This window comes from Ranitomeya imitator, chromosome 5 (assembly GCF_032444005.1).
Source record: "Ranitomeya imitator isolate aRanImi1 chromosome 5, aRanImi1.pri, whole genome shotgun sequence".
NCBI lineage: Eukaryota > Metazoa > Chordata > Amphibia > Anura > Dendrobatidae > Ranitomeya > Ranitomeya imitator.
Genome location: NC_091286.1, coordinates 695,795,077 through 695,821,593, shown reverse-complemented (window position 1 = coordinate 695,821,593; position 26,517 = coordinate 695,795,077). Strand labels below are relative to the sequence as shown.

At 50.7% G+C, this 26,517-nt stretch overlaps 2 protein-coding genes across 2 annotated transcripts; both read left to right on the top strand.

Moving 5' to 3' along the window:
- The first annotated feature begins 670 nt into the window (after window positions 1–670).
- On the top strand, window positions 671–1,294 carry LOC138637957 (cilia- and flagella-associated protein 251-like). Its single transcript, XM_069726878.1, has 2 exons — window positions 671–980; window positions 1,107–1,294. Exons 1-2 carry the CDS (start codon window positions 671–673, stop codon window positions 1,292–1,294), a joined length of 498 nt encoding a protein of 165 aa, XP_069582979.1.
- A 15,427-nt stretch (window positions 1,295–16,721) lies between these two features.
- LOC138637956 (uncharacterized) lies at window positions 16,722–17,703 on the top strand. Its single transcript, XM_069726877.1, has 2 exons — window positions 16,722–16,760; window positions 16,807–17,703. Exons 1-2 carry the CDS (start codon window positions 16,722–16,724, stop codon window positions 17,701–17,703), a joined length of 936 nt encoding a protein of 311 aa, XP_069582978.1.
- The last annotated feature ends 8,814 nt before the right edge of the window (window positions 17,704–26,517 follow it).

Sequence of the window (26,517 nt, the reverse complement as noted above, 5' to 3'; positions counted from 1 at the left end):
GTGAAATGGGGGCACAGTATGGAGAGGGGACAGACATGGTATAAGCTGTGGTTCATAAGGGCGGCTGTTGTGGCAGTTATTGCTACTAAAGGAGGACAGTGTGGTGACTATATACCGTAGGAGGCTCATTATATGGACAGATATTTTCATTTTAATAAAACGGTTATTTAAGGGCACGGTGTCGGGATCGGCTGCAGAAGACTGGAGAAGATGGACGCCGGCAGAGAGGAGCTGTGGATGTGAGAAGTCATCATGGCGTCTGGACAAGATGGAGACAATAAGAAAAGACTGAGAGAAGATGTCGCCCATGAGGTCCCTGGATGTGAGCGGTTACTGGTGATACTAATTCTCATCAGTAAAGTAGGTCCCGTATGGTCCGCAGTCTGCTGATAGCTGGTAACAACAACTCCCAGCATCTTCTACCATCTCAGATACAGAAGAATATGGACTTATAGGATTCAGCTGGTCAGTGATTCATCACAGGATGTCGTAGACCGAATGGGAAAGGAGAAGTAGCCGGAGAGTAAAGAAAAATGAGCGACTAAGTGCACAGAGCTGTATAACGTGAAGACTGTAATATATGAAGAGGATAAGCACTGTGATTGGACGAGGAGGAAGAGGAGGGCAAGGAGAAGGAAGACGAAGGAGGGCAAGGAGGAGGACGAGAAAGATGATGAGGAAGAGGAGGGCAAGGAGGAGGAAGAGGAGGGCAAGGAGGAGGAAGAGGAGGAACAGCAGGGCAAGAAGAAGGAAGACGAAGGAGGGCAAGGAGAAGGATGAGAAAGATGATAAAGAGGAGGATGAGAAGGGCAAGGAGGAGGAACAGGAGGGCAAGGAGGAAGAGGAGGAACAGGAGGGCAAGGAGGAGGAACAGGAGGGCAAGGAGAAGGAAGACGAAGAAGAGGAGGGCAAGGAGGAGGAACAGGAAGGCAAGGAGGAGGAAGAGGAGGAACAGGAGGGCAAGGAGGAGGAAGAGGAGGGCAAGGAGGAGGAAGAGGAGGAACAGGAGGGCAAGGAGGAGGAAGAGGAGGAACAGGAGGGCAAGGAGAAGGAAGAGGAGGGCAAAGAGGAGGAAGAGGAGGGCAAAGAGGAGGAAGAGGAGGAAGAGGAGGGCAAAGAGGAGGAAGAGGAGGCACAGGAGGGTGAGGAGGAGGAAGAGGAGGAACAGGAGGGCAAGGAGAAGGAAGACAAAGAAGAGGACAAGGAGGAGGACGAGAAAGATGAGGAGAAAGAGGAGGATGAGGAGGCCAAGGAGGAAAATGAGGAGGAAGAGAAGGATGAGGAGGTGGAGTAGAATGAGAATGAGGAGGATGATGAGGAGTACAAGGAAGATTTGAATGTGTAGGAGGATGAGGACAATGGAGGAGAACGGAGAGGACGAGGAGGAGAATGAGGAAGAGAATGAGGAGAAGAAGAAGAAGGAGGAGAATGAGGAGAATAGTGAGGAGGATGAGGAGAATGTGGAGGACAAGGAGAAGGACAACGAGGAAAAGTGCTGCTTTATAAACACTCATACGTACTCCTTTATCTGCTTAGATCCCATTAGGGCGTCCGACAGATGCCGCAGCCTGTGATGGACGCCCCTCAGCCCCCATTACAGCCATATTACTTTCCATCACCGTCCTTGTGTCGCACATTATAATGGAGGAGGTCAGGGATGGATGTCGCCATTGTCCCCGGAGTTGTGTAAATGCTCCACAAACCATGACTGATAGTACATGTGACTGAGCCCCCGCGGACCCTCTCCCCTACACTACATCACTTGCATTTACTTTTCCCGGGATTTTCTGTGAGGGGAGGAGGCGGGTAATTTAGGAGTCCTGTTACCTTAGTCTGTCACCCATTCCTTTACTTGGGGGCTGAGGGCTCACTGGGGGCCGCCGTCATCACCTGCCTGGGGGCCGCCATCATCACCTGCCTGGTCCTCAGAATGCGCTGTCCCGGTCTGGAGGAGACGTGTCCTGTGCAGTGACGGATCCCACTTCTGTATCTGGAGGGGTCTGGGATTGGTGATCCCAGGAGGATGTTACCCCCTGACGGCATCGTGCCCCCTGTACAGATGGTGGAGGGGGATAATGCTATGTGTTATCAGGGGGCCGCCTCGGACCCTCAGCTCCAGTGCTAGGAAGTCTTATTCTTCTGCACAAGACATTGGGGACAATTGGGAAGTTTGGGGAAGACCCTCGATTTCCCCCCATGACTGTGCACAACGTCCATACGGACATGGATGGGGAAGGGGGGACATGAGCGGCCACACAGACCTCGGACACCAACCAATAATGGAGATTGTGTGTCCGGACCCCCAAATATCAGGGTCTGACCCCACAAATGGGCAAAAAATCCCACAGACGTCTCCAAAATGTGGCAGAAATTCTTCCCAGAAGAGCAAGAGCCGTTATATCATCTCCAGAGGAGAGACCCCATATTACTGTGTGTGGGTGGTCAGAAATGCTGGAGGTGGTTGTGGGGGGCACATACTTTACTCCACACAGGGCACGCGCCCGGACTCCTCTATACCCCCTATACACAGCACCGTGTAACTCTCACTATAATCCCACATTTCCAGGCTTTGCGATATGTTAATGTGCAACATTACTGATCCTAGAGGAGACGTCCAACAAAGAACAGCGCTGACCACACCTGTATATGGCCACACCTGTATATGACCACACCTGTATATGGCCACACCTGTATATGACCACACCTGTATGGGGCCACACCTGTATATGACTACACCTGTATATGTCCACACCTGTATATGACCACACCTGTATGGGGCCACACCTGTATATGACCACACCTGTATGGGGCCACACCTGTATATGGCCACACCTGTATATGACCACACCTGTATATGACCACACCTGTATGGGGCCAGACCTGTATATGACCACACCTGTATATGACCACACCTGTATGGGGCCACACCTGTATATGGCCACACCTGTATGGGGCCACACCTGTATATGACCACACCTGTATGGGGCCACACCTGTATATGACTACACCTGTATATGTCCACACCTGTATATGACCACACCTGTATGGGGCCACACCTGTATATGGCCACACCTGTATGGGGCCACACCTGTATATGGCCACACCTGTATGGGGCCACACCTGTATATGACCACACCTGTATGGGGCCACACCTGTATATGGCCACACCTGTATATGACCACACCTGTATATGACCACACCTGTATGGGGCCACACCTGTATATGACCACACCTGTATATGACCACACCTGTATGGGGCCACACCTGTATATGGCCACACCTGTATGGGGCCACACCTGTATATGACCACACCTGTATGGGGCTACACCTGTATATGACTACACCTGTATATGTCCACACCTGTATATGACCACACCTGTATATGACCACACCTGTATGGGGCTACACCTGTATATGGCCACACCTGTATGGGGCCACACCTGTATATGACCACACCTGTATGGGGCCACACCTGTATATGGCCACACCTGTATATGGCCACACCTGTATATGACCACACCTGTATATGACCACACCTGTATGGGGCCAGACCTGTATATGACCACACCTGTATATGACCACACCTGTATGGGGCCACACCTGTATATGACTACACCTGTATATGTCCACACCTGTATATGACCACACCTGTATATGTCCACACCTGTATATGACCACACCTGTATATGACTACACCTGTATGGGGCCACACCTGTATGGGGCCACACCTGTATATGACCACACCTGTATGGGGCCACACCTGTATATGACCACACCTGTATGGGGCCACACCTGTATATGACCACACCTGTATATGACCACACCTGTATATGGCCACACCTGTATATGACCACACCTGTATGGGGCCACACCTGTATATGACCACACCTGTATGGGGCCACACCTGTATATGGCCACACCTGTATATGGCCACACCTGTATATGACCACACCTGTATGGGGCCACACCTGTATATGACCACACCTGTATGGGGCCACACCTGTATATGGCCACACCTGTATAGGACCTCACCTGTATAGGGCCACACCTGTATATGACCACACCTGTATATGACCACATCTGTATGGGGCCACACCTGTATATGACCACACCTGTATGGGGCCACACCTGTATATGACCACACCTGTATGGGGCCACACCTGTATATGACCACACCTGTATGGGGCCACACCTGTATATGGCCACACCTGTATATGACCATACCTGTATGGGGCCACACCTGTATATGACCCCACCTGTATGGGGCCACACCTGTATATGACTACACCTGTATATGTCCACACCTGTATGGGGCCACACCTGTATATGACCACACCTGTATGGGGCCACACCTGTATATGACCACACCTGTATGGGGCAACACCTGTATATGACCACACCTGTATATGACCACACCTGTATATGTCCACACCTGTATGGGGCCACACCTGTATAGGACCACACCTGTATGGGGCCACACCTGTATGGGGCCACACCTGTATATGGCCACACCTGTATGGGGCCACACCTGTATATGACCACACCTGTATGGGGCCACACCTGTATATGGCCACACTTGTATGGGGCCACACCTGTATATGACCACACCTGTATGGGGCCACACCTGTATAGGACCACACCTGTATAGGGCCACACCTGTATATGACCACACCTGTATATGACCACATCTGTATGGGGCCACACCTGTATATGACCACACCTGTATGGGGCCACACCTGTATAGGACCACACCTGTATATGACCACACCTGTATGGGGCCACACCTGTATATGACCACACCTGTATATGACCACACTTGTATGGGGCCACACCTGTATATGACCACACCTGTATGGGGCCACACCTGCATATGACCACACCTGTGTATGACCACACCTGTATGGGGCTACACCTGTATATGACCACACCTGTATGGGGCCACACCTGTAAATGACCACACCTGTATGGGGCCACACTTGCATATGACCACACCTGTATATTGCCACACCTGTATATGACCACACCTGTATGGGGCCACACCTGCATATGACCACATCTGTATATGACCACACCTGTACAGTATATGACCACACCTGTATGGGGCCACACCTGAATGGGGCCACACCTGTATGGGGCCACACCTGTATGGGGCCACACCTGTATATGACCACACCTGTATATGACCACACCTGTATGGGGCCACACCTGTATATGACCACAACTGTATATGACTACACCTGTATATGACCACACCTGTATGGGGCCACACCTGTATATGACCACACCTGTATATGACCACACCTGTATGGGGCCACACCTGTATATGACCACACCTGTATGGGGCCACACCTGTATATGACCACACCTGTATATGACAACACCTGCATATGACCACACCTGTATATGACCACACCTGTATATAACTACACCTGTATGGGGCCACACCTGTATATGACAACACCTGTATAGGACCACACCTGTATGGGGCCACACCTGTATATGACCACACCTGTATGGGGCCACACCTGCATATGACCACACCTGTATATGACCACACCTGTATGGGGCCACACCTGTATATGACCACACCTGTATGAGGCCACACCTATATGGGGCCACACCTGCATATGACCACACCTGTATATGACCACACCTGTATATGACCACACTTGTATGAGGCCACACCTGTATGGGGCCACACCTGCATATGACCACACCTGTATATGACCACACCTGTATGGGGCCACACCTGTATATGACCACACCTGTATATGACCACACCTGTATGGGGCCACACCTGTATATGACTACACCTGTATGGGGCCACACCTGTATATGACCACACCTGTATGGGGCCACACCTGTATATGACCACACCTGTATATGACTACACCTGTATGGGGCCACACCTGTATATGACAACACCTGTATAGGACCACACCTGTATATGACTACACCTGTATGGGGCCACACCTGTATATGACTACACCTGTATGGGGCCACACCTGTATATGACCACACCTGCATATGACCACACCTGTATATGACATCTGTATGGGGCCACACCTGTATATGACCACACCTGCATATGACCACACCTGTATGGGGCCACACCTGCATATGCCCACACCTGTATATGCCCACACCTGTATATGACCACACCTGTACAGTATATGACCACACCTGTATGGGGCCAAACCTAAATGGGGCCACACCTGTATATGACCACACCTGTATGGGGCCACACCTGTATATGACTACACCTGTATATGACCACACCTGTATATGACCACACCTGTATGGGGCCACACCTGTATATGACTACACCTCTATGGGGCCACACCTGTATGGGGTCACACCTGTATATGACCACACCTGTATGTGACAACACCTGTATGGGGCCACACCTGTGTACCACCACACCTATATGTGACCACACCTGTGTACCACCACACCTATATGTGACCACACCTGAATACCACCATCCCAGTATCAGACCACACCTGTATGGGGCCACCCCTGTGACTACACCTGTATGGGGCCACTGTTGTGAGTTCTGTTTTTGGGCTCCCTCTGGTGGTTACTGATGGTACTGGGTGATTTGTGTTCTGCTGTCTCTGGTGTCCACCTGTTCTATTAGGATTTGGGAGTTTCCTATTTAACCGGGCTTTCTTGTCATTTCCCCGCCGGCTATCAAGGTTATCAGAGTGTTTTGTTACCTCAGCTTCTGGCTTCAGTAATCTTCAGGACAAGCTAAGTTTTTGATTTTCTTGTTCCACGTTTTGCTTTATTTTTGTCTTGTCCAGCTTGCATGTAATTGTTTCTTTGCTGCTGGTTGCTCTAGTGGGCTGTAATTGCTCCTCATGTTCCATGAGTTGGAACATGAGTTCAAGTAATTACAGGATGGTTTTTTGAAGGGTTTTTTGCTGACCGCGCAGATTACTTTTGTATCCTCTGCTATCTAGTTTTAGCGGGCCTCATTTTGCTGAATCTGTTTTCATACTGTGTATGTGCCTTCCTCTCATTTCACCGTCATTATATGTGGGGGGCTGCTATTTCTGTGGGGTATTTTTCTGGAGGCAAGAGAGGTCTGTGTTTCTTCTAATAGGGGAAGTTAGATCTTCGGCTGGTGCGAGACGTCTAGGATCAACGTAGGCACGTTCCCCGGCTATTGTTATTTGTGTGTTCAGGTTTAGGGTCGCGGTCAGCTCAGGTTCCATCACCCTAGAGCTCGTTGGTGCTTGTCCTTTTGTGATTCCCTGCCATTGGAATCATGACAGTATAGCCGGCCCAAAAATGTTTGGGCTGAAGTAGGAGGAAAAGTAGTCTGAGGAAGTTTTTTTTTTTTCTCTCCTCTGAGGTTGCTGCCTAGCCTTAATTGCAACCTGGCTGATTTTTTTTTTTTCCTCCTCTTAATCCTTGAATGGCTCTGACCTTAGCTGTTTATCATGGACGTCCAGAGTTTAGCTTCCAGCTTGAATAATCTTGCTGCTAAGGTTCAAAATATACAAGATTTTGTTGTACATGCTCCTATGTCTGAACCTAGAATTCCTATTTCAGAGTTCTTTGCTGGAGATAGATCTAGTTTTCTGAATTTTAGGAACAATTGCAAGCTGTTCCTTTCTTTGAAATCTCGCTCTTCTGGAGACCCTGCTCAGCAGGTTAAGATTATTATATCTTTTCTGCGTGGTGACCCTCAAAATTGGGCATTTGCATTGGCACCAGGGGATCCTGCGTTGCTTAATGTGGATGCGTTTTTTCTGGCATTGGGTTTGCTCTATGAGGAACCTAACCAGGAGATTCAGGCTGAAAAAGCTTTATTAGCTCTCTCTCAGGGGCAAGATGAAGCAGAAATATATTGTCAAAAATTTCGGAAATGGTCAGTGCTTACTCAGTGGAATGAGTGCGCCCTGGCTGCAAAGTTCAGAGATGGCCTTTGAGGCCATTAAAGATGTTATGGTGGGGTTCCCTGCGCCTACGGGTCTGAATGAGTCTATGACTATGGCTATTCAGATTGATCGGCGTTTACGGGAGCGCAAACCTGTGCACCATTTGGCGGTGTCTTCTGAACAGGCACTTGAGACAATGCAATGTGATAGAGTTCAGTCTAGAAGTGAACGGCAAAACTATAGGCGGAAAAACGGGTTGTGCTTTTATTGTGGTGATTCAGCTCATGTTATATCAGCATGCTCTAAACGCACAAAAAAGGTTGATAAGTCTGTTGCCATTAGTACGTTACAGTCTAAGTTCATTCTGTCTGTGACTCTGATTTGCTCATTATCATCCATTTCCGTCGATGCCTATGTAAAGTCTTATAGATTGGTCATTTGCCAATCGATGTGGGTTTAGTCTTGAGCCTCTGGAAGTCCCTATTCCTTTGAAGGGAATTGACTCTACACCTTTGGCTATGAATAAACCTCAGTACTGGACACAAGTGACCATGCATATGACTCACGTTCATCAGGAGGTGATTCGCTTCCTGGTATTGTATAATTTACATGATGTTCTAGTACTTGGTCTGCCATGGTTACAAACTCATAATCCAGTCCTTGACTGGAAAACAATGTCTGTGTTAAGCTGGGGATGTCAGGGGGTTCATGATGATGCACCTCCGATTTCTATCGCTTCATCTACTCCTTCTGAGGTTCCTGTATTTTTGTCTGATTATCGGGATGTTTTTGAGGAGCCTAAGCTCAGTTCGCTTCCTCCTCACAGGGATTGCGATTGTGCTATAGATTTAATTCCTGGTAGTAAATTTCCTAAAGGTCGTTTGTTCAATCTGTCAGTGCCAGAGCATACTGCTATGCGGGATTATGTTAAGGAGTCCTTGGAAAAGGGACATATCCGTCCATCTTTGTCCCCTTTGGGAGCAGGTTTTTTTTTCGTGGCCAAAAAAGATGGGTCCTTGAGGCCTTGTATAGATTATCGTCTTTTGAATAAGATTACCGTAAAATATCAGTATCCTTTGTCTTTGTTGACTGATTTGTTTGCTCGCATTAAGGGGGCTAAATGGTTCACTAAGATTGATCTTCGGGGTGCGTATAATCTTATACGAATAAAGCAAGGTGATGAGTGGAAAACCGCATTTAATACGCCCGAGGGCCATTTTGAGTATTTGGTAATGCCTTTCGGACTTTCTAATGCTCCTTCAGTCTTCCAGTCCTTTATGCACGATATTTTCCGTGAATATCTGGATAAATTTATGATTGTGTATTTGGATGATATTTTGTTTTTTTCTGATGACTGGGAGTCTCATGTTCAGCAGGTCAGGAAGGTGTTTCAGGTCCTGCGGGCTAATTCCTTGTTTGTAAAGGGCTCAAAGTGTCTCTTTGGAGTCCAGAAGATTTCTTTCTTGGGGTATATTTTTTCCCCTTCTACTATTGAGATGGATCCCGTCAAGGTTCGGGCTATTTTTGACTGGACGCAGCCTGCATCTCTTAAGAGTCTGCAGAAGTTCTTGGGCTTTGCTAATTTCTATCGTCGTTTTATAACTAATTTTTCTAGTGTTGTTAAGCCTTTGACGGATTTGACTAAGAAGGGTGCTGATGTTGCTGATTGGTCTCCTGCGGCTGTGGAGGCCTTTCAGGAACTTAAACGCCGATTTTCTTCTGCTCCTGTGTTGCGTCAGCCTGATGTTTCGCTTCCTTTCCAAGTTGAGGTTGATGCTTCCGAGATTGGAGCGGGGGCGGTTTTGTCACAGAGAAGCTCCGATTGCTCGGTGATGAAGCCATGTGCGTTCTTTTCTAGAAAATTTTCGCCCGCTGAGCGGAATTATGATGTGGATAATCGGGAACTTTTGGCCATGAAGTGGGCATTTGAGGAGTGGCGTCATTGGCTGGAAGGTGCTAGACATCGTGTGGTGGTCTTGACTGATCACAAAAATCTGATTTACCTTGAGTCTGCCAGGCGTCTGAATCCTAGACAGGCTCGTTGGTCACTGTTTTTCTCTCGTTTCAATTTTGTGGTTTCATATCTGCCAGGTTCAAAGAATGTGAAGGCGGATGCTCTTTCTAGGAGTTTTGTGCCTGACTCCCCTGGAAATTCTGAGCCCACTGGTATCCTTAGGGATGGGGTGATTTTGTCGGCCGTCTTCCCAGACTTGCGACGTGCGTTGCAGGAGTTTCAGGCGGGTAAACCTGATCGTTGTCCGCCTGAGAGACTGTTTGTTCCGGATAGTTGGACCAGTAGAGTCATCTCCGAGGTCCATTCTTCTGCGTTGGCAGGTCATCCTGGAATATTTGGTACTAGAGACTTGGTGGCCAGGTCTTTTTGGTGGCCTTCCTTGTCGAGGGATGTGCGTTCTTTTGTGCAGTCTTGTGAGGTTTGTGCTCGGGCTAAGCCTTGCTGTTCTCGAGCCAGTGGATTGTTGTCACCTTTGCCTGTCCCGAAGAGGCCTTGGACGCACATTTCCATGGACTTTATTTCGGATCTCCCTGTCTCTCAAAAAATGTCCGTCATCTGGGTTGTGTGTGACCGCTTTTCTAAAATGGTTCATCTTGTACCCTTGCCTAAGTTGCCTTCCTCCTCTGAGTTGGTCCCTCTGTTTTTCCAGAACGTGGTTCGTTTGCATGGGATTCCGGAGAACATCGTTTCTGACAGGGGATCCCAGTTTGTGTCTAGATTTTGGCGGACGTTCTGTGCTAAGATGGGAATTGATTTGTCCTTTTCGTCTGCATTCCATCCTCAGACGAATGGCCAGACGGAGCGAACTAATCAGTCCTTGGAAACTTATTTGAGGTGTTTTGTTTCTGCTGATCAGGATGACTGGGTTACCTTTTTGCCGCTGGCCGAGTTTGCCCTTAATAATCGGGCTAGTTCTGCTACCTTGGTTTCTCCTTTCTTTTGTAATTCGGGGTTTCATCCTCGTTTTTCCTCTGGTCAGGTGGAGCCTTCTGATTGTCCTGGAGTGGACATGGTGGTGGATGGGTTGCATCGGATTTGGAGTCATGTGGTGGACAATTTGAAGTTGTCCCAGGAGAAGGCTCAGCAGTTTGCTAATCGCCGTCGCCGCGTGGGTCCTCGACTTCGTGTTGGGGACTTGGTGTGGTTGTCTTCTCGTTTTGTTCCTATGAAGGTCTCTTCTCCTAAGTTCAAGCCTCGGTTCATCGGTCCTTATAGGATCTTGGAAATTCTTAACCCTGTGTCGTTTCGTTTGGATCTCCCGGCATCGTTTGCTATTCATAATGTGTTCCATCGGTCATTGTTGCGGAGGTATGAGGTACCTGTTGTTCCTTCGCTTGAGCCTCCTGCTCCGGTGCTGGTGGAGGGAGAATTGGAGTATGTTGTGGAGAAGATCTTGGATTCTCGTGTTTCCAGACGGAAACTCCAATATTTGGTCAAGTGGAAGGGTTATGGTCAGGAGGATAATTCTTGGGTGGTTGCCTCTGATGTTCATGCTGATGATTTGGTCCGCGCTTTTCATAGGGCTCATCCTGGTCGCCCTGGTGGTTCTCGTGAGGGTTCAGTGACCCCTCCTCAAGGGGGGGGTACTGTTGTGAGTTCTGTTTTTGGGCTCCCTCTGGTGGTTACTGATGGTACTGGGTGATTTGTGTTCTGCTGTCTCGGGTGTCCACCTGTTCTATTAGGATTTGGGAGTTTCCTATTTAACCGGGCTTTCTTGTCATTTCCCCGCCGGCTATCAAGGTTATCAGAGTGTTTTGTTACCTCAGCTTCTGGCTTCAGTAATCTTCAGGACAAGCTAAGTTTTTGATTTTCTTGTTCCACGTTTTGCTTTATTTTTGTCTTGTCCAGCTTGCATGTAATTGTTTCTTTGCTGCTGGTTGCTCTAGTGGGCTGTAATTGCTCCTCATGTTCCATGAGTTGGAACATGAGTTCAAGTAATTACAGGATGGTTTTTTGAAGGGTTTTTTGCTGACCGCGCAGTTTACTTTTGTATCCTCTGCTATCTAGTTTTAGCGGGCCTCATTTTGCTGAATCTGTTTTCATACTGTGTATGTGCCTTCCTCTCATTTCACCGTCATTATATGTGGGGGGCTGCTATTTCTGTGGGGTATTTTTCTGGAGGCAAGAGAGGTCTGTGTTTCTTCTAATAGGGGAAGTTAGATCTTCGGCTGGTGCGAGACGTCTAGGATCAACGTAGGCACGTTCCCCGGCTATTGTTATTTGTGTGTTCAGGTTTAGGGTCGCGGTCAGCTCAGGTTCCATCACCCTAGAGCTCGTTGGTGCTTGTCCTTTTGTGATTCCCTGCCATTGGAATCATGACAGGCCACACCTGTATATGACCACACCTGTATGGGGCCACACCTGTATACCACCCCTGTATGTGACCACACCTGAATACCACCATCCCAGTATGAGACCACACCTGTATACCACCACACCTGTATATGACCATACCTGTATATCACCACACCTGTATGGGACCACATCTGTATACCACCATCCCTGTATGGGACCTGTTGTGAATTCCGCTCTTGGGTTCCCTCCGGTGGTTGTAAGTGGCACTTTTGTGAGTTCTGCTCTTGGGCTCCCTCTTGTGGTTTCTAGTGGTATGGCTGCTCCTTGGAGTTAGCTGTCATCAGCTGCCTCCACTTATCGTCTCTTCTGCTCAGCTATTTAAGTCTGGCTATTTCTTCAGCCTGTGTCACTTGTCAATGTTTCCTGGCTGGATTCACATCTCTGCTTGGATTCTCCTGGTTTCCTGACCAGTACTGCAAAGATAAGTTCTGGCTTTGCTCATTTCAGTCCACATGTTGTGGACTTATTGTTCTGTGCATTCTATATTTGTCCAGCTTGTCAGTATGGATTATTTCTGTTAGCTGGAAGCTCTGGGAAGCAGATTTACCCTCCACACCTTTAGTCAGGTGTGGAGATTTTGTAAACTCTGTGTGGATTGTTTTGTAGTTTTTATACTGACCGCACAGTATCCTTTCCTGTCCTATCTATCAAGCTAGACTGGCCTCCTATGCTAAAATCTGATTTCATTTCTGCGTATGTTATTTTCCCCTCCTCTCACCGTCAATATTTGTGGGGGGCTGTCTATCCTTTGGGGATTTTCTCTGAGGCAAGATAGGTTTCCTGTTTCCATCTTTAGGGGAAATTAGATCTTAGGCTGTGCCGAGGGGTCTAGGGAGCGTCAGGTACCCCCCACGGCTATTTTTAGTTGCGCTGCTAGGTTCAGGGTTTGCGGTCAGTACAGATACCACCTCCTTCAGAGCTTGTCTCATGTTGTTCCTAAACCACCAGATCATAACAGGGACCACACCTGTATACGACCACACCGGTTTACCACCACACTTGTATGTGACAACACCTTTATACCACCACACCATTATACCACCACACCTGTATGGGACCACATCTGTATACCTCCACACCTGTATGGGACCACACCTCTATACCAGTACACCTGTATACCACACCTGCACGTGACCACACTTGTATACTACCACACCTGTATGGGGCCACACCTGAATATGACTACATCTGTATGTGACAACACCTGTATACCACCACACCTGTATGGGTCCACATCTGTATACCACCGCACCTGTATGGGACCACAACTGTATACCACTACACCTGTATACCACACCTGTATGGGACCACATCTATATACCACACCTGTATGGGACCACATTTGTATACCACCACACCTGTACGGTACACCTGTATACCACCACATCTGTATACCACACCTGTATGGGTCCACACCTGTATACCACCACCCCTGTATGGGACCACATCTGTATACCACACCTGTATGAGACCACATCTGTATACCACCGCCCCTGTATGGGACCACATCTGTATACCACACCTGTATGGGAACACATCTGTATACCACCACTCCTGTATGGGACCACACCTGTATACCACCACCCCTGTATGGGACCACATCTGTAAACCTCCACACCTGTACGTGACCACATTTGTATACCACCACACCTGTATGGGGCCACACCTGAATATGACCACAACTGTATACCACCACACTGGTATGTGACCAGTCCCACCCAGGAGGACACAGAACTCTTCTCCATCATATCTGACAGCTCTGAACAAAGAGCAAAAGACAAAGCAGAGTCTCTGAGGCAAAGCAGTGACTGGAAGGAGGATGCTGCCCCCTGCTGGACAAGTGCACAGCTGCAGTCATGGCCTCATGTACCACAAGTAGGATGCCTGAGGAAAGTCCTTGATCCTCCTCCTACAGAAGTGACAATCAGGGGGGAAACAGGGCAAGAATACTAAATACCCCCCACTGCAGCAGGGCATCACAGACCCCAAAACCTACAGGAACGACTAGGAAATAATCACATATAACAAACTAACATCAAACCTCACTGTGAACGAAAGGGAGCATTCCACATACTGAGAACAGTGACAGGTAACACAGGTCACAGCTCACCTCCTCCTCCTCCTGTACAATGACTGATATCACCTTGTCACGATAATGTAAGACATGTCATAATGTAAGATTAGTTCTAGAAAGTACTATGTCAGACACACACACTGCAGTTTCGACCCCCCTTTCTCCCCCCTGCATTAGCTCATACCACAAACAAAGCCCTATGGCAGAGACACTGTGCAACTAGATACTAATGTGTGAGCAGGGTGGGGCTTTTAAACTGCAGGCGCCCAATCCTGTAAAGCCACTCACCCTCCCTCTCCCCTGCTATATAGTGTAATGGGAGACCAAGGTGCAGCAGCCCCTCCCTCCTCCCAGGAATACCTTTGTTTGGGGACTATAAAAACGTAAATTCTGAGAAAAGAGTGCATATCATTACTCAGCCCACTTAGTGATGTCACGACGAGAGGGAATATCTTACGCTGCTGAGTTGTGTTTTAGCCTTGGTTCAGGAAGCGAGCTAACAACAGCTCGACATAGCTGTGCTAATGCACCTGGATGTATCCACTGAACACACAGCCGACATGCTGATATGAAATGATCTGAACGACCTGTAAGTGTTCTCTATTCAATGTTAATCCTATTTTTTTGTAATCTGCAATGTACACATGAATTTGTCTTCTTTGTAATATCTTTTATACTTTGCAAACACTGCCTATCTTTTATGGAGTAAAATATATAATTTACTAGCTGTCTCTTCCTGCTCTATGAACGAACTGTCTCTTCCTCTGAGGTGAATTACGCTACTGATTTGGGTTGGCTCCGGACCCGTTAACCTTTGATGGAATCGGAACTGGTGGCAAAATTCTTTGTTCTGTGTGATTTGGAATCTTTGTAGCGACGGCGGCGTTGATAATTATTGTTCCCGCCTGTGTGGAAGTAGTTATATTGCACTCGCTGCAGCGTGCCTAATAGACAGTACATAGCAGGCACCCTTTCTGGCGACTAATTACCCTAGGTGCAGTACCTAACGTGACCAGAGGGTAAAGGGGGGCGCCAGAGAGCTGCAAGTTCCAAACCGGAACTGGGAAGTGGGATATAGATAAATCCCCTTCAGAAGGAACCAGGGGCAACCAAACAACCCCGGTAAGTGGCAAATTGGTGTGAGTAGTGGGCACGATAAAGATATCCTCCCCGGGATCCGTGACATATTGTTGGCACCACGGTGTGAACTGTGACACACCTCTACATACAGTAGATAACGTAGGATCCACCATTCACAATAGGTGATGTCACAGCTCACCTCCTACTCCTGTACAATGACTGATAACACCTCTATATACAGTAGATAACGCAGGATCCACCATTCACAATAGGTGATGTCACAGCTCACCTCCTACTCCTGTACAATGACTGATAACACCTCTATATACAGTAGATAACGCAGGATCCACCACAATAGGTGATGTCACCGCTCACCTCCTCCTCCTCCTGTACAATGACTGATAACACCTCTATATACAGTAGGTAACACAGGATTCACCATTCACAATAGGTGATGTCACAGCTCACCTCCTCCTCCTGTACAATGACTGATAACACCTCTATATACAGTAGATAACACAGGATCCACCATTCACAATAGGTGATGTCACAGCTCACCTCCTCCTCCTGTACAATGACTGATAACACCTCTATATACAGTAGATAACACAGGATCCACCATTCATAATACAGGTTCTTCTCACAAGATTAGAATTATCATCAAAAAATAAAATTTATTTCAGTTCTTCAATACAAAAAAGTGAATCTCATATATTACATAGAGTATTATATAGAGTCATTACAAACAGAGTGATCTATTTAACGTGTTTATTTATGTTAATGTTGATGATTATGGCTTACAGACAATGAAAAGTCATTATCTCAGTAAATTAGAATAATTACCGTATTTTTCGGACTACAAGATGCACTTTTTCCCCCCCAAAAAAGGGGGGAAAATGGGGGGTGCGTCTAATAGTCGCAATGCAGGCTTACCGTGGCAGCAGAGGTGCGGCGGCAGAGGAGGCGCAGTAAGCGGGGTCCCTTTCTCCGGTGAGGTGATGCAGCAGCCCGGTAAGTAGAGCCGGGTGAATCTTGTTGCTATCGGTGGTGGCGGCCATTTTCCTGAGGCCGCGCGTGCGCAGATGGAGCGCTCTGCTTCCCGGGGCTTCAGGAAAATGGCCGCCGCGATCTCCATCTGCGCACACGTGGCCTCCCGCGGCCATTTTCTTGAAGCCCCGGGATGGCATCGCTTTGTGCGGATGGGAGCAGACAGGTAGCTCACTCTCTGTGCGATCTCCTGGATGTCACTTTCACTATTGACAGTGGCATCAAAAGGGTTAAACGCCTACGAACGGTGCTAGCACCCATCATGGATGTACACCCGCACCCTATCGCAGCAGCGCTCAGCGTGAGGCCACACGATCAATGCGCTGCACATATACTGCTCATTGCAGGAACGCAGCTCCAACCCTAGCAGTATATGTACGGCGCATGTAAGGAAGAGGAATCTGTCACCCAAGGACAAGTGTAGCACTGCCTGCAAGAAACCACTGCCTCCTGTCTGCAAGAAACCGCTGCCTCCTGCCTGTAAGAAACCACTGCCTCCTGCCTGCAAGAAACCACTGCCTCCTGCCTGTAAGAAACCGCTGCCTCCTGCCTGCAAGAAACTACTGCCTCCTGCCTGTAAGAAACCGCTGCCTCCTGCCTGCAAGAAACCGCTGCCTCCTGCCTGCAAGAAACCGCTGCCTCCTGCCTGCAAGAGACCGCTGCCTCCTGTCTGCAAGAAACCGCTGCCTCCTGTCTGCAAGAAACCGCTGCCTCCTGCCTGCAAGAAACCGCTGCCTCCTGCCTGCAAGAAACCGCTGCCTCCTGTCTGCAAGAAACCGCTGCCTCCTGCCTGCAAGAAACCGCTGCCTCCTGCCTGTAAGAAACCGCTGCCTCCTGTCTGCAAGAAACCGCTGCCTCCTGCCTGCAAGAAACCGCTGCCTCCTGCCTGTAAGAAACCGCTGCCTCCTGCCTGCAAGAAACCGCTGCCTCCTGTCTGCAAGAAACCGCTGCCTCCTGCCTGTAAGAAACCGCTGCCTCCTGCCTGCAAGAAACCGCTGCCTCCTGCCTGTAAGAAACCGCTGCCTCCTGCCTGCAAGAAACCGCTGCCTCCTGCCTGCAAGAAACCGCTGCCTCCTGCCTGTAAGAAACCGCTGCCTCCTGCCTGCAAGAAACCGCTGCCTCCTGTCTGCAAGAAACCACTGCCTCCTGCCTGCAAGAAACCGCTGCCTCTTGACTGCAAAAAAAGCTGCCTCCTGTCATTATATCACCTCCCTCCTATCAGCATCACACTGACCTGCGACTAGCAGCTGCGGCACTGGAACCAAGCGCCTGCTCCCTGCACCCCCTCCATAATCAGCACCTTTCCTCCCTTTTACATGCAGAGCATTCAGGGATGTTTTGCGCAGGCGAGTCACCGCGACATCCGCTCCACTGACCTCTCGTGTGCACGATAATATGGTGACTGTACCACCAGAATAGTGAGTGCAGCTCTGGGGTATAATACAGGATGTAACTCAGGATCAGTAATGTAATGTATGTACACAGTGACTGCACCAGCAGAATAGTGAGTGCAGCTCTGGGGTATAATACAGGATGTAACTCAGGATCAGTAATGTAATGTATGTACACAGTGACTGCACCAGCAGAATAGTGAGTGCAGCTCTGGGGTAAAATACAGGAGGTAACTCAGGATCAGTAATGTAATGTATGTACACAGTGACTGCACCAGCAGAATAGTGAGTGCAGCTCTGGGGTATAATACAGGATGTAACTCAGGATCAGTAATGTAATGTATGTACACAGTGACTGTACCACCAGAATAGTGAGTGCAGCTCTGGAGTATAATACAGGATGTAACTCAGGATCAGTAATGTAATGTATGTATACAGTGACTGCACCAGCAGAATAGTGAGTGCAGCTCTGGAGTATAATACAGGATGTAACTCTGGATCAGTAATGTAATGTATGTACACAGTGACTGTACCAGCAGAATAGTGAGTGCAGCTCTGGAGTATAATACAGGAGGTAACTCAGGATCAGTAATGTAATGTATGTACACAGTGACTGCACCAGCAGAATAGTGAGCGCAGCTCTGGAGTATAATACAGGGTGTAACTCAGGATCAGTAATGTAATGTATGTACACAGTGACTGCATCAGCAGAATAGTGAGTGCAGCTCTGGAGTATAATACAGGATGTAACTCAGGGTCAGCAATGTAATGTATGTACACAGTGACTGCACCAGCAGAATAGTGAGAGCAGCTCTGGGGTATAATACAGGATGTAACTCAGGATGAGTAATGTATATAGAGTGACTGTACCACCAGAATAGTGAGTGCAGCTCTGGGGTATAATACAGGATGTAACTCAGGATCAGTAATGTAATGTATGTACACAGTGACTGCACCAGCAGAATAGTGAGTGCAGCTCTGGGGTATAATACAGGATGTAACTCAGGATCAGTAATGTAATGTATGTACACAGTGACTGTACCACCAGAATAGTGAGTGCAGCTCTGGAGTATAATACAGGATGTAACTCAGGATCAGTAATGTAATGTATGTATACAGTGACTGCACCAGCAGAATAGTGAGTGCAGCTCTGGAGTATAATACAGGATGTAACTCTGGATCAGTAATGTAATGTATGTACACAGTGACTGTACCAGCAGAATAGTGAGTGCAGCTCTGGAGTATAATACAGGAGGTAACTCAGGATCAGTAATGTAATGTATGTACACAGTGACTGTACCAGCAGAATAGTGAGTGCAGCTCTGGAGTATAATACAGGATGTAACTCAGGATCAGTAATGTAATGTATGTACACAGTGACTGTACCAGCAGAATAGTGAGTGCAGCTCTGGAGTATAATACAGGAGGTAACTCAGGATCAGTAATGTAATGTATGTACACTGTGACTGCACAAGCAGAATAGTGAGTGCAGCTCTGGAGTGTCATACAGGAAGAGGCGGAGCCTGTTTGCCGTGTGCTCTGTGTGCTGCCTAGAGAGAGCTCCTGGGAAGGGAGGTAAAGTTTTCCATCCAGGACTTTTTGTCTGCCCCCTTCCCAGGAAAGAAGGCTCATTTTGGGACTGGCCTCCGGGGCTGGGCCCCCGGCTCCCACCTCCCGGTCCAAGTCGGCGGGGGGTGGGAGGACTCCAACTCCGGCTAGGGCCACAAGATCTGGCCAAGGATCCAACATGAAGACCCGTAGGACCCCTGAGGCCGCGGCGGCTCCTTCCCCCGGAGGTAGGCCGAGTACGAGCAGGGGTGCTGCAGCGGTGCCTCTTGGTTGGGGCACCAAGGCGGCTAGAGAATCCGCCCTGGTCTATGGTTCCCGCGTCCATGCGCACCTCTGCGAGTATGAGGACGCCTCAAGGAAGCTAAAATCCCTCTGGGGGGAGTTGAGGGTAGCTAAGGAGAGGTCTGACAGGGCCTCCGGCAATAAGAAGGCTGAGCTATCCGCCGCGGTCAAGAAGATCAAGAAATCCATACAAGACCTGGAAAGCCGGAGATGTGAGATCCTGGATGGTAGCGGGGCCTTCCGTGAAAAGCTGGAGAACGATGACCGGTTCAGAGCCATGGCCGGTGGGGCTCTGGAGGGGTCACGGAGCTCCGGCCAGGTGGTGGAGGAGGTGGTGGAGGAGGATGATGAGGAAGAGGAATGCGAGGAGGAGGTCGTGCCCTACCCACCGCCTGGTGGCCTGGTAAGAGATCTCCAGGCGTCGCATAGCGGGATAGCCCCCGAGCAGGTGGCTCTCCCATCAGATTCTGGCCCTTCAGGGGACAGCGGGAGCGAAGGGGAGGATGAGGATGGTGGGAGTAGTAGCAGTGAGGGGGGCTGCCTCGTCATGCAGCAGATCCGGCAGATCGAGTCCCCGGTCCGTTTTAACCAGCTGAGGTTCGGGGATGAGATCTGCGAGGACGAGGCAACCAGGAGGGGGATGAAGAGAAAGGCTAAGAAGAGGAATAAGCAGAAAACATCTACTGTGCAGAAATTTGTGTATGTCCCCCTCTCTGGGGCCCCCCGGTCCCGCTGTGCGGCACCCGCTACCCACCCCGGCTCGGCCTCTGTTGTGGGTCCGCAGCGAGGGAGCGGGGAGATTACAGGCCATGACACGCAGGGCGCTGCCTCTGTTTGTGGTAACGGAGGGGGTAGTGATGTGTCTGATATGGAGCATGATGTGGAGGGCGGCCCAGTGGTGGGCAGGAGAGTGACAGCCGGGACCGCATCTCCGGCGGTGAGCGCTGGGGTGTCCGGGTCCCCCACTTACGGATCCGTTAAAGCTGGATCGCTTCTGGGGACCCAGGCACCTAGTAAAGTAAAGGGTGAGGGGCCTGCGGCTCCGGCTGAACAGGCTCATAAAAAGAAAATGGTGGAAGCTCCCCTGGCGGGGTCTGCAGTGAAGTCGGGGTCTCCTGCATTGGGGGCACCGCCGCTGGTGGATGCTGAGGGGGAGTGGCCTAGCCTGGGGCCAGCCGCTGGAGTTGCTGTGGCCAGGCTGTTTGTGGCCCAGGGTGTGGTGGTGGGGGGTGCTGTGCCTCGGGGGACTGGTACCGCTGGGGGGATTCCTGGGGGTGGATCCAGCTCTGGGTCGGCTCTGGGGGTCCCGCTGCGGCCGGTCTCAGGGGGCGTGGCCTCCTCGGCACCCGCTGCCCATGTAGGAGCAGCTTTGGATAGCTGTGCTGTGCGGCTGGAGGCTGGGGGCGTGGCTTCCCAAGCCAAAGAAAAAAAAATGGTCTTAGCTGCGGTCAGCAATGGTGCAGGAACTGCAGCTGCAGCAGATAGCAGCAAGGGCGCCTGCCTGGCGGGGTCCCCTGTGTCGGGGGGCTTACCTGCGGTGGGGGCTCTGGCCACAAGGCAGGATGGAGCTGGAGGCGGGTCTGCTCCTGACTTCCTACCTGCCAGTGAGGGAGGAAGCTCTGTGCCTGCTGTGGTGGAAGGTAAGACAGTGCTGCTTAAACCCAATGGCAGCAGGACTCTTAAAGGGACAGTAGCACTGTGTGTTCCAAACCCCCCAGCAGGGAAGATGCCACCAGTAGGTGGCGGTAGCAGTGGGAAAACAAAACCTGGAAATACCCAAAAGGTGAGGCAAAATAATACTGACCCCAGTGTGCATGTGAGTGAGAGTGGGGTGACTGATGGAGTGGATGAGGAGGGTGTGGGTATGGAAGTGTCTGTGGTTGAGGATGCGAGTGGTAGTGCGTCTGAGGTGGCAAGTGTGAATATCGTGGCAAGTGTGAGTACGGTGTCTGATGGTAGTGGGAGAAGGGGGGAGGGGGTCGGTCCATCTGCCCCCCCGGCCACAGGTCCTCTGAGTTATTCGGGGGTGGTGGCTGGAGCCTCGGGGCCTAATCAAGGGGTTTCCTCGCCTCTGGACCTCAGGGATAGCGTCTTGCGGCGCCGTTTCCTGGAGGCCCTCAAAAAGGGAGAACGGACGATCGAAGTAGAGGGAAGAGTGGTGGACTTGGCCTTTTGGCTGGATAGACACGGCCTGGCTGCCTTCCAAGATAAAAGGGAAGGGGAAACGGTTTGGTCCCTCCCGACAGCCGGGCAGGGGGTGGCCAGGCGGAATGTGGTCCGTCTTCGGTGGAGGGGCAGTGAAGCGTGCCCGCCAAGAGCGAGGGTTGTGGAGCTCCTTCTGAAGATGGACTTCAGGGCAACGGACATCTTTGCCCTGATTCATCTGTTTGGCACCTCCCTCTTCGATGTCAGTTTTGTTCGGCCGGAGGGCTTGGAGCTTTTCTGGTCGAATTTTGAACTGGCAAAGGGGGAGCCCGGCTGGCGAGACTTTGCCGTGCAGGCGGTGTCTCGTCAAAATAGTGTAAAGAGGGTGACCGTTCTGACAGGTAACGAGTCACTCTCTGGGGTCGACATAATGACGTGGCTTTCCCGTTATGGGGAAGTCACCGATGTCCCTAAGAAAAATAGGGACGAGTTTGGCATTTGGTCAGGGGGCTGGACCTTCATGGTAAAGTTGAAGGTTTCAGGAGGTACGGTCACCCACATCCCCTCCTCAGCATTTCTGGGGAGGGACAGAATCCAGATCTTCTACCAGGGGCAACCGAAGGTCTGCCACAGGTGCGGTGATCCCCGCCACTTCAGCGCAGGCTGCAAGGTGCAGAAATGTGCCTTGTGTGGCGGGGTAGGCCATCTTGCCGCAGCCTGTGGTGACATTAGGTGTCACCTGTGTGGTGACCTAGGTCACCCGTATAGCCGCTGCCCCCGTTCCTTTTCCAGCACCATCTCTGGCCCGGCAGGGGGGAGCCCCGGGGGGGTCCCTGGTGGTGCAGCTTCTGCTGGGGCTGAGGGTGGAGGCTTGAGGGGAGCTGAGGGGTCAGTGAGGAAAGGCGAGGCTGGTACATCTGCCCACCAGTGGCAACAGGTGAGGCGCCGTAAGGGCAGGGGGCAGGATAAGCCTCAGGCAACTGGGGTGATGACTGCCCCCAGCCTGGACGCGGCAGCCGAAGCCTCTGAGGCCCTGGGGGAGAAGGCGGTGAGCGAGGAGATCCGGAGGATGGAGAGGGAGGAGTTGGCTGCTTCTGATAACTCTTCCCAGTATGAAAGTCTGGATGAAGAGGTGGTGGAGCAGCCTAAAAAAAACGGGTGACAATCGTACCGGTAAGAGTCGGAAGAAGAAGAAGAACAAGGCTAAAAAATCTAAGCCCCCCCCCTGGCCACTGGGGTGCCTACGGAAGGGCTCACCGACTCCCCTCTGATCCCCCTCTCCAATCGGTTCCAAGCCCTCGATGACTCTGCTGTGTCGGAGGTCGGGGGTGAGGGGCCGGACGCAACATCTGGGGTGCCTTCGGGGAATGGTGAGGTCTGTCCTCCGGGGGATTCACACTCCTCTGGGGGGGGGACTACCTCGGGGTCCAGGGGCGAGGAATCTATTTCTGGGAAGTCCTGTACTGTAAAGGAGGATATGGACACCTCGGTGTCTTTAAAGAGGAGGGGTGAATCGGGCTCCTCCTCAGAGGGGAAGAGGAAATCAGGGGGTACGGTTAAAAAACAGGCCATCTAACTCAATCACCCATGATGGCGGAACCTACCCCGTTGACTCTGGCGTCAATTAATGTCGCCAGCATAAAGTCAGATACGGCTAGATTTACGGCCTTTGATTTTTTCACCCGGGTTGAGGCTGATATTTTATTTTTGCAGGAGACCAGACTAACGGACCTGGGGTCCATCTACAAAGCAAAGAGGGAATGGAGGAGTGGGCCCTCATACTGGTCTCTTGCGGCCGAGCCGTATAGCGGGGTAGCGGTCCTTTTTAAGACCGCGGAGGTGGAATGCAGACGGGTGATTGAGGTAGAAATGGGGAGATGTTTGGTCCTTGACGTCTTCATGAGGGGACAGGAGCTTCGGCTCATCAATATCTATGGCCCGCAATCTAAGTGGGACCGTAAATGTCTCTTCCTGAGGATCAAGCCCTATCTTTTTACAAGCCGGCAGGTGGTCTTCGGTGGGGATTTTAATACTGTAACCAGACTCCGTGATAGGGGAGGCCCCGGAGACCGGCTGGCTTATGATAGCGTAGCCTTGAATAGCATAGTAAGCGAAGCTCGCCTGGTGGATGTCCACATCCGGCACACCCCAGGTCACGGGGGTTTCACCTTTTTTAGGGGAAGCAGTAGGTCTAGGATAGATAGGTTTTTTTTAAAGGAGGAAGCCGTCTCTTCTGCAGTGTCCGCTGTTGAGGTGGAGTTCTCCGATCACTGTTTCATTTTCTTTACTTTGAATGTTACAGAGACCCCCCGCATGGGGAGAGGCCTATGGAAGCTGAATTCGTCCCTTCTGGAAGAGGCGGAAGTAAGACAGTCCTTTGAGGAATTTCTTCAGAGCCAGGTACCTCTCTTGGGTCTTTGTAGCAGTAAGTCTGAGTGGTGGGAGATCTTCAAAAGAAGGGTCACGGGGTTCTTCCGTCAGCTCTCGAGCCTCAGGGGCCTGAACAGGTACCGCCTGTATCGGGAGCTGGGGAGGAAACTCGAGCAGCTCGTCTCGACTGGAGGGGACCGAGAGGAAATCTCCAGGGTGAAGACCTTGCTCAAGGGGTGCCAGTATGATAGGCACACATCCTTGGTTTTTGAGAGGGATTTCGGGAGGTACCGCTCACCCGACCCTTACAGAAACTGCAGGTTGTCAGTGAATTGTAAGATGGTGAGAGGACTGATTGACAGTACGGGGTCCCTGAACAGATCCAAATCGGGGATTCTGGAGGTGGTCAGATCCTTCTACTTGCACCTCTTGGGGAGGAGGGATCCTGATCGAGATGAGATGTCGGCTTTCCTGACTGAAACCATCCCTGAGCCAGGGGATGACCCCTCTCTTCATGTTTTGACAGAAGCAATCAGGGAAGAGGAAGTGAGACGGGCGATTGATGGGCTCCGGCCCAAAAAGTCGCCCGGTCCGGATGGCTTAACATCCGAGTTCTACAAGACTTTTAGGGACTCTTTGGTCCCCCTCTTGACTGAGATGTTTAATGAGTGTCTCTCCTCGGACATTCTGCCCAGTTCAATGAGGAAGTCAGCCCTGATTATCCTGTCAAAGGGTAAAGACTCGTCCCGTATTGAGAATTGGCGTCCCATAGCGCTTCTCAATACGGACCGAAAGGTTCTGGCAAAGGTGCTTTTTAATCGGTTGGTGCAGTTTGCGCCCCGGCTCCTTTCGGGGGCCCAGCACTGCTCTGTTCCAGGCCGCAGTACATTTAGTGCTGTGCTCGGTGTCCGGGAGGCAGTGGAGCAGGGCAGGGCGGGTCACTGGAAGGGGTACTTGCTGTCCTTAGATCAGGCGAAGGCCTTTGACCGGGTTAACCATGAGTACCTCTGGTCCGTCCTTCTGAGATATGGTCTGCCTGGGAGGTTTGTTGATTGGTTGAGAGTTTTATACAATGGGGCAGAGACTTTTCCGCTCGTGAACGGTTGGGTCGGACACCCTTTTGAGGTGAGGTCTGGTGTCCGCCAGGGCTGTCCTCTGAGCCCACTGTTATACGTGTTTGCGATCGACCCCCTTTTAAGGAGGGTGGAGCGTGGACCGTTGGTGGGAGTCAGGATGGACCAGGCGGATCCTGAGGCCGCCTTGAGGGTAGTGGCGTACGCTGACGATGTTTCCCTTTTTGTATCCTCGAGAGAGGAGGCAGATTGGGTGATGTCTGAGGTTGAACGCTACTCGGTGGCATCCGGATCCATGATCAACCGGGACAAGTGTGAGAGTCTCTGGCTGGGAGGGGGAGATCCAAGTTTTGATCTCCCGGACACCCTTCCAGGGCCTCAGGCCACAGCAAAAATATTAGGCATCAGTTTCGGCCCGGGGGACTATCCCCAGCAAAACTGGGAGGGCAGACTTAAGATTGCCGCTCAGAAGGTGAATCAGTGGAAGGGTTGGTCTTTGACCCTAAGGGAAAGGGTTAGTCTTGCCAAGGGCTATTTGCTTCCTTTGCTAATATATCTGGGCAGCGTCTGCATCTTGCCAGAGCCTCTTTGGACACGGGTTTACAGCCTGTTTTTCCAATTATTATGGGGAAATAGGCTGAACCTAATCAAGAGGGAGGTCACGTACCGCACGAGGAGACTAGGAGGGTTGGGTATGGTCAACCCAGTGGTGTTTCTAGTAAACACCTTTCTTAAGGCAAACATCGCCAACCTCTGGTTAGAGAGGGCTCCTCTGTGGGTATTCTCCTGTAGGGGGTGGTTTCGGCCTTTCTTCCAGGAATGGGAGACAGGAGGGCAGGTGAAGGACCTTCGTACACCTCATGGGCATCTTCCGGCTTATGCTACCCCAGTTCTGAAGGTGATCCGTCGGTGGGGTCTGGGAGTGTGGGAGATCAGGACCATGTTGAGAAGGTTTCTTGACAATAGGGTCCTGTTGACCCACTTTCAGAAGCCCCTGGCGCTCAGGGATTGCCCAAGCTGGGATCTGGAGGTGGGGCTCGGGTTATTGAACTCTAAGCGGATCCCCTTGAAGTTTTGGGACTTGGCTTGGCGCTGCTTCCATGGGAAGCTGTATGTGAGGGACAACCTGAAGTGCAGACGCTCTGATGACCGGGATTGTCCCCGCGAGGAGTGTGGCGGCATGCTTGAAAGCATGGAGCATTTCCTGCTTCGGTGTCCCTTTAATACA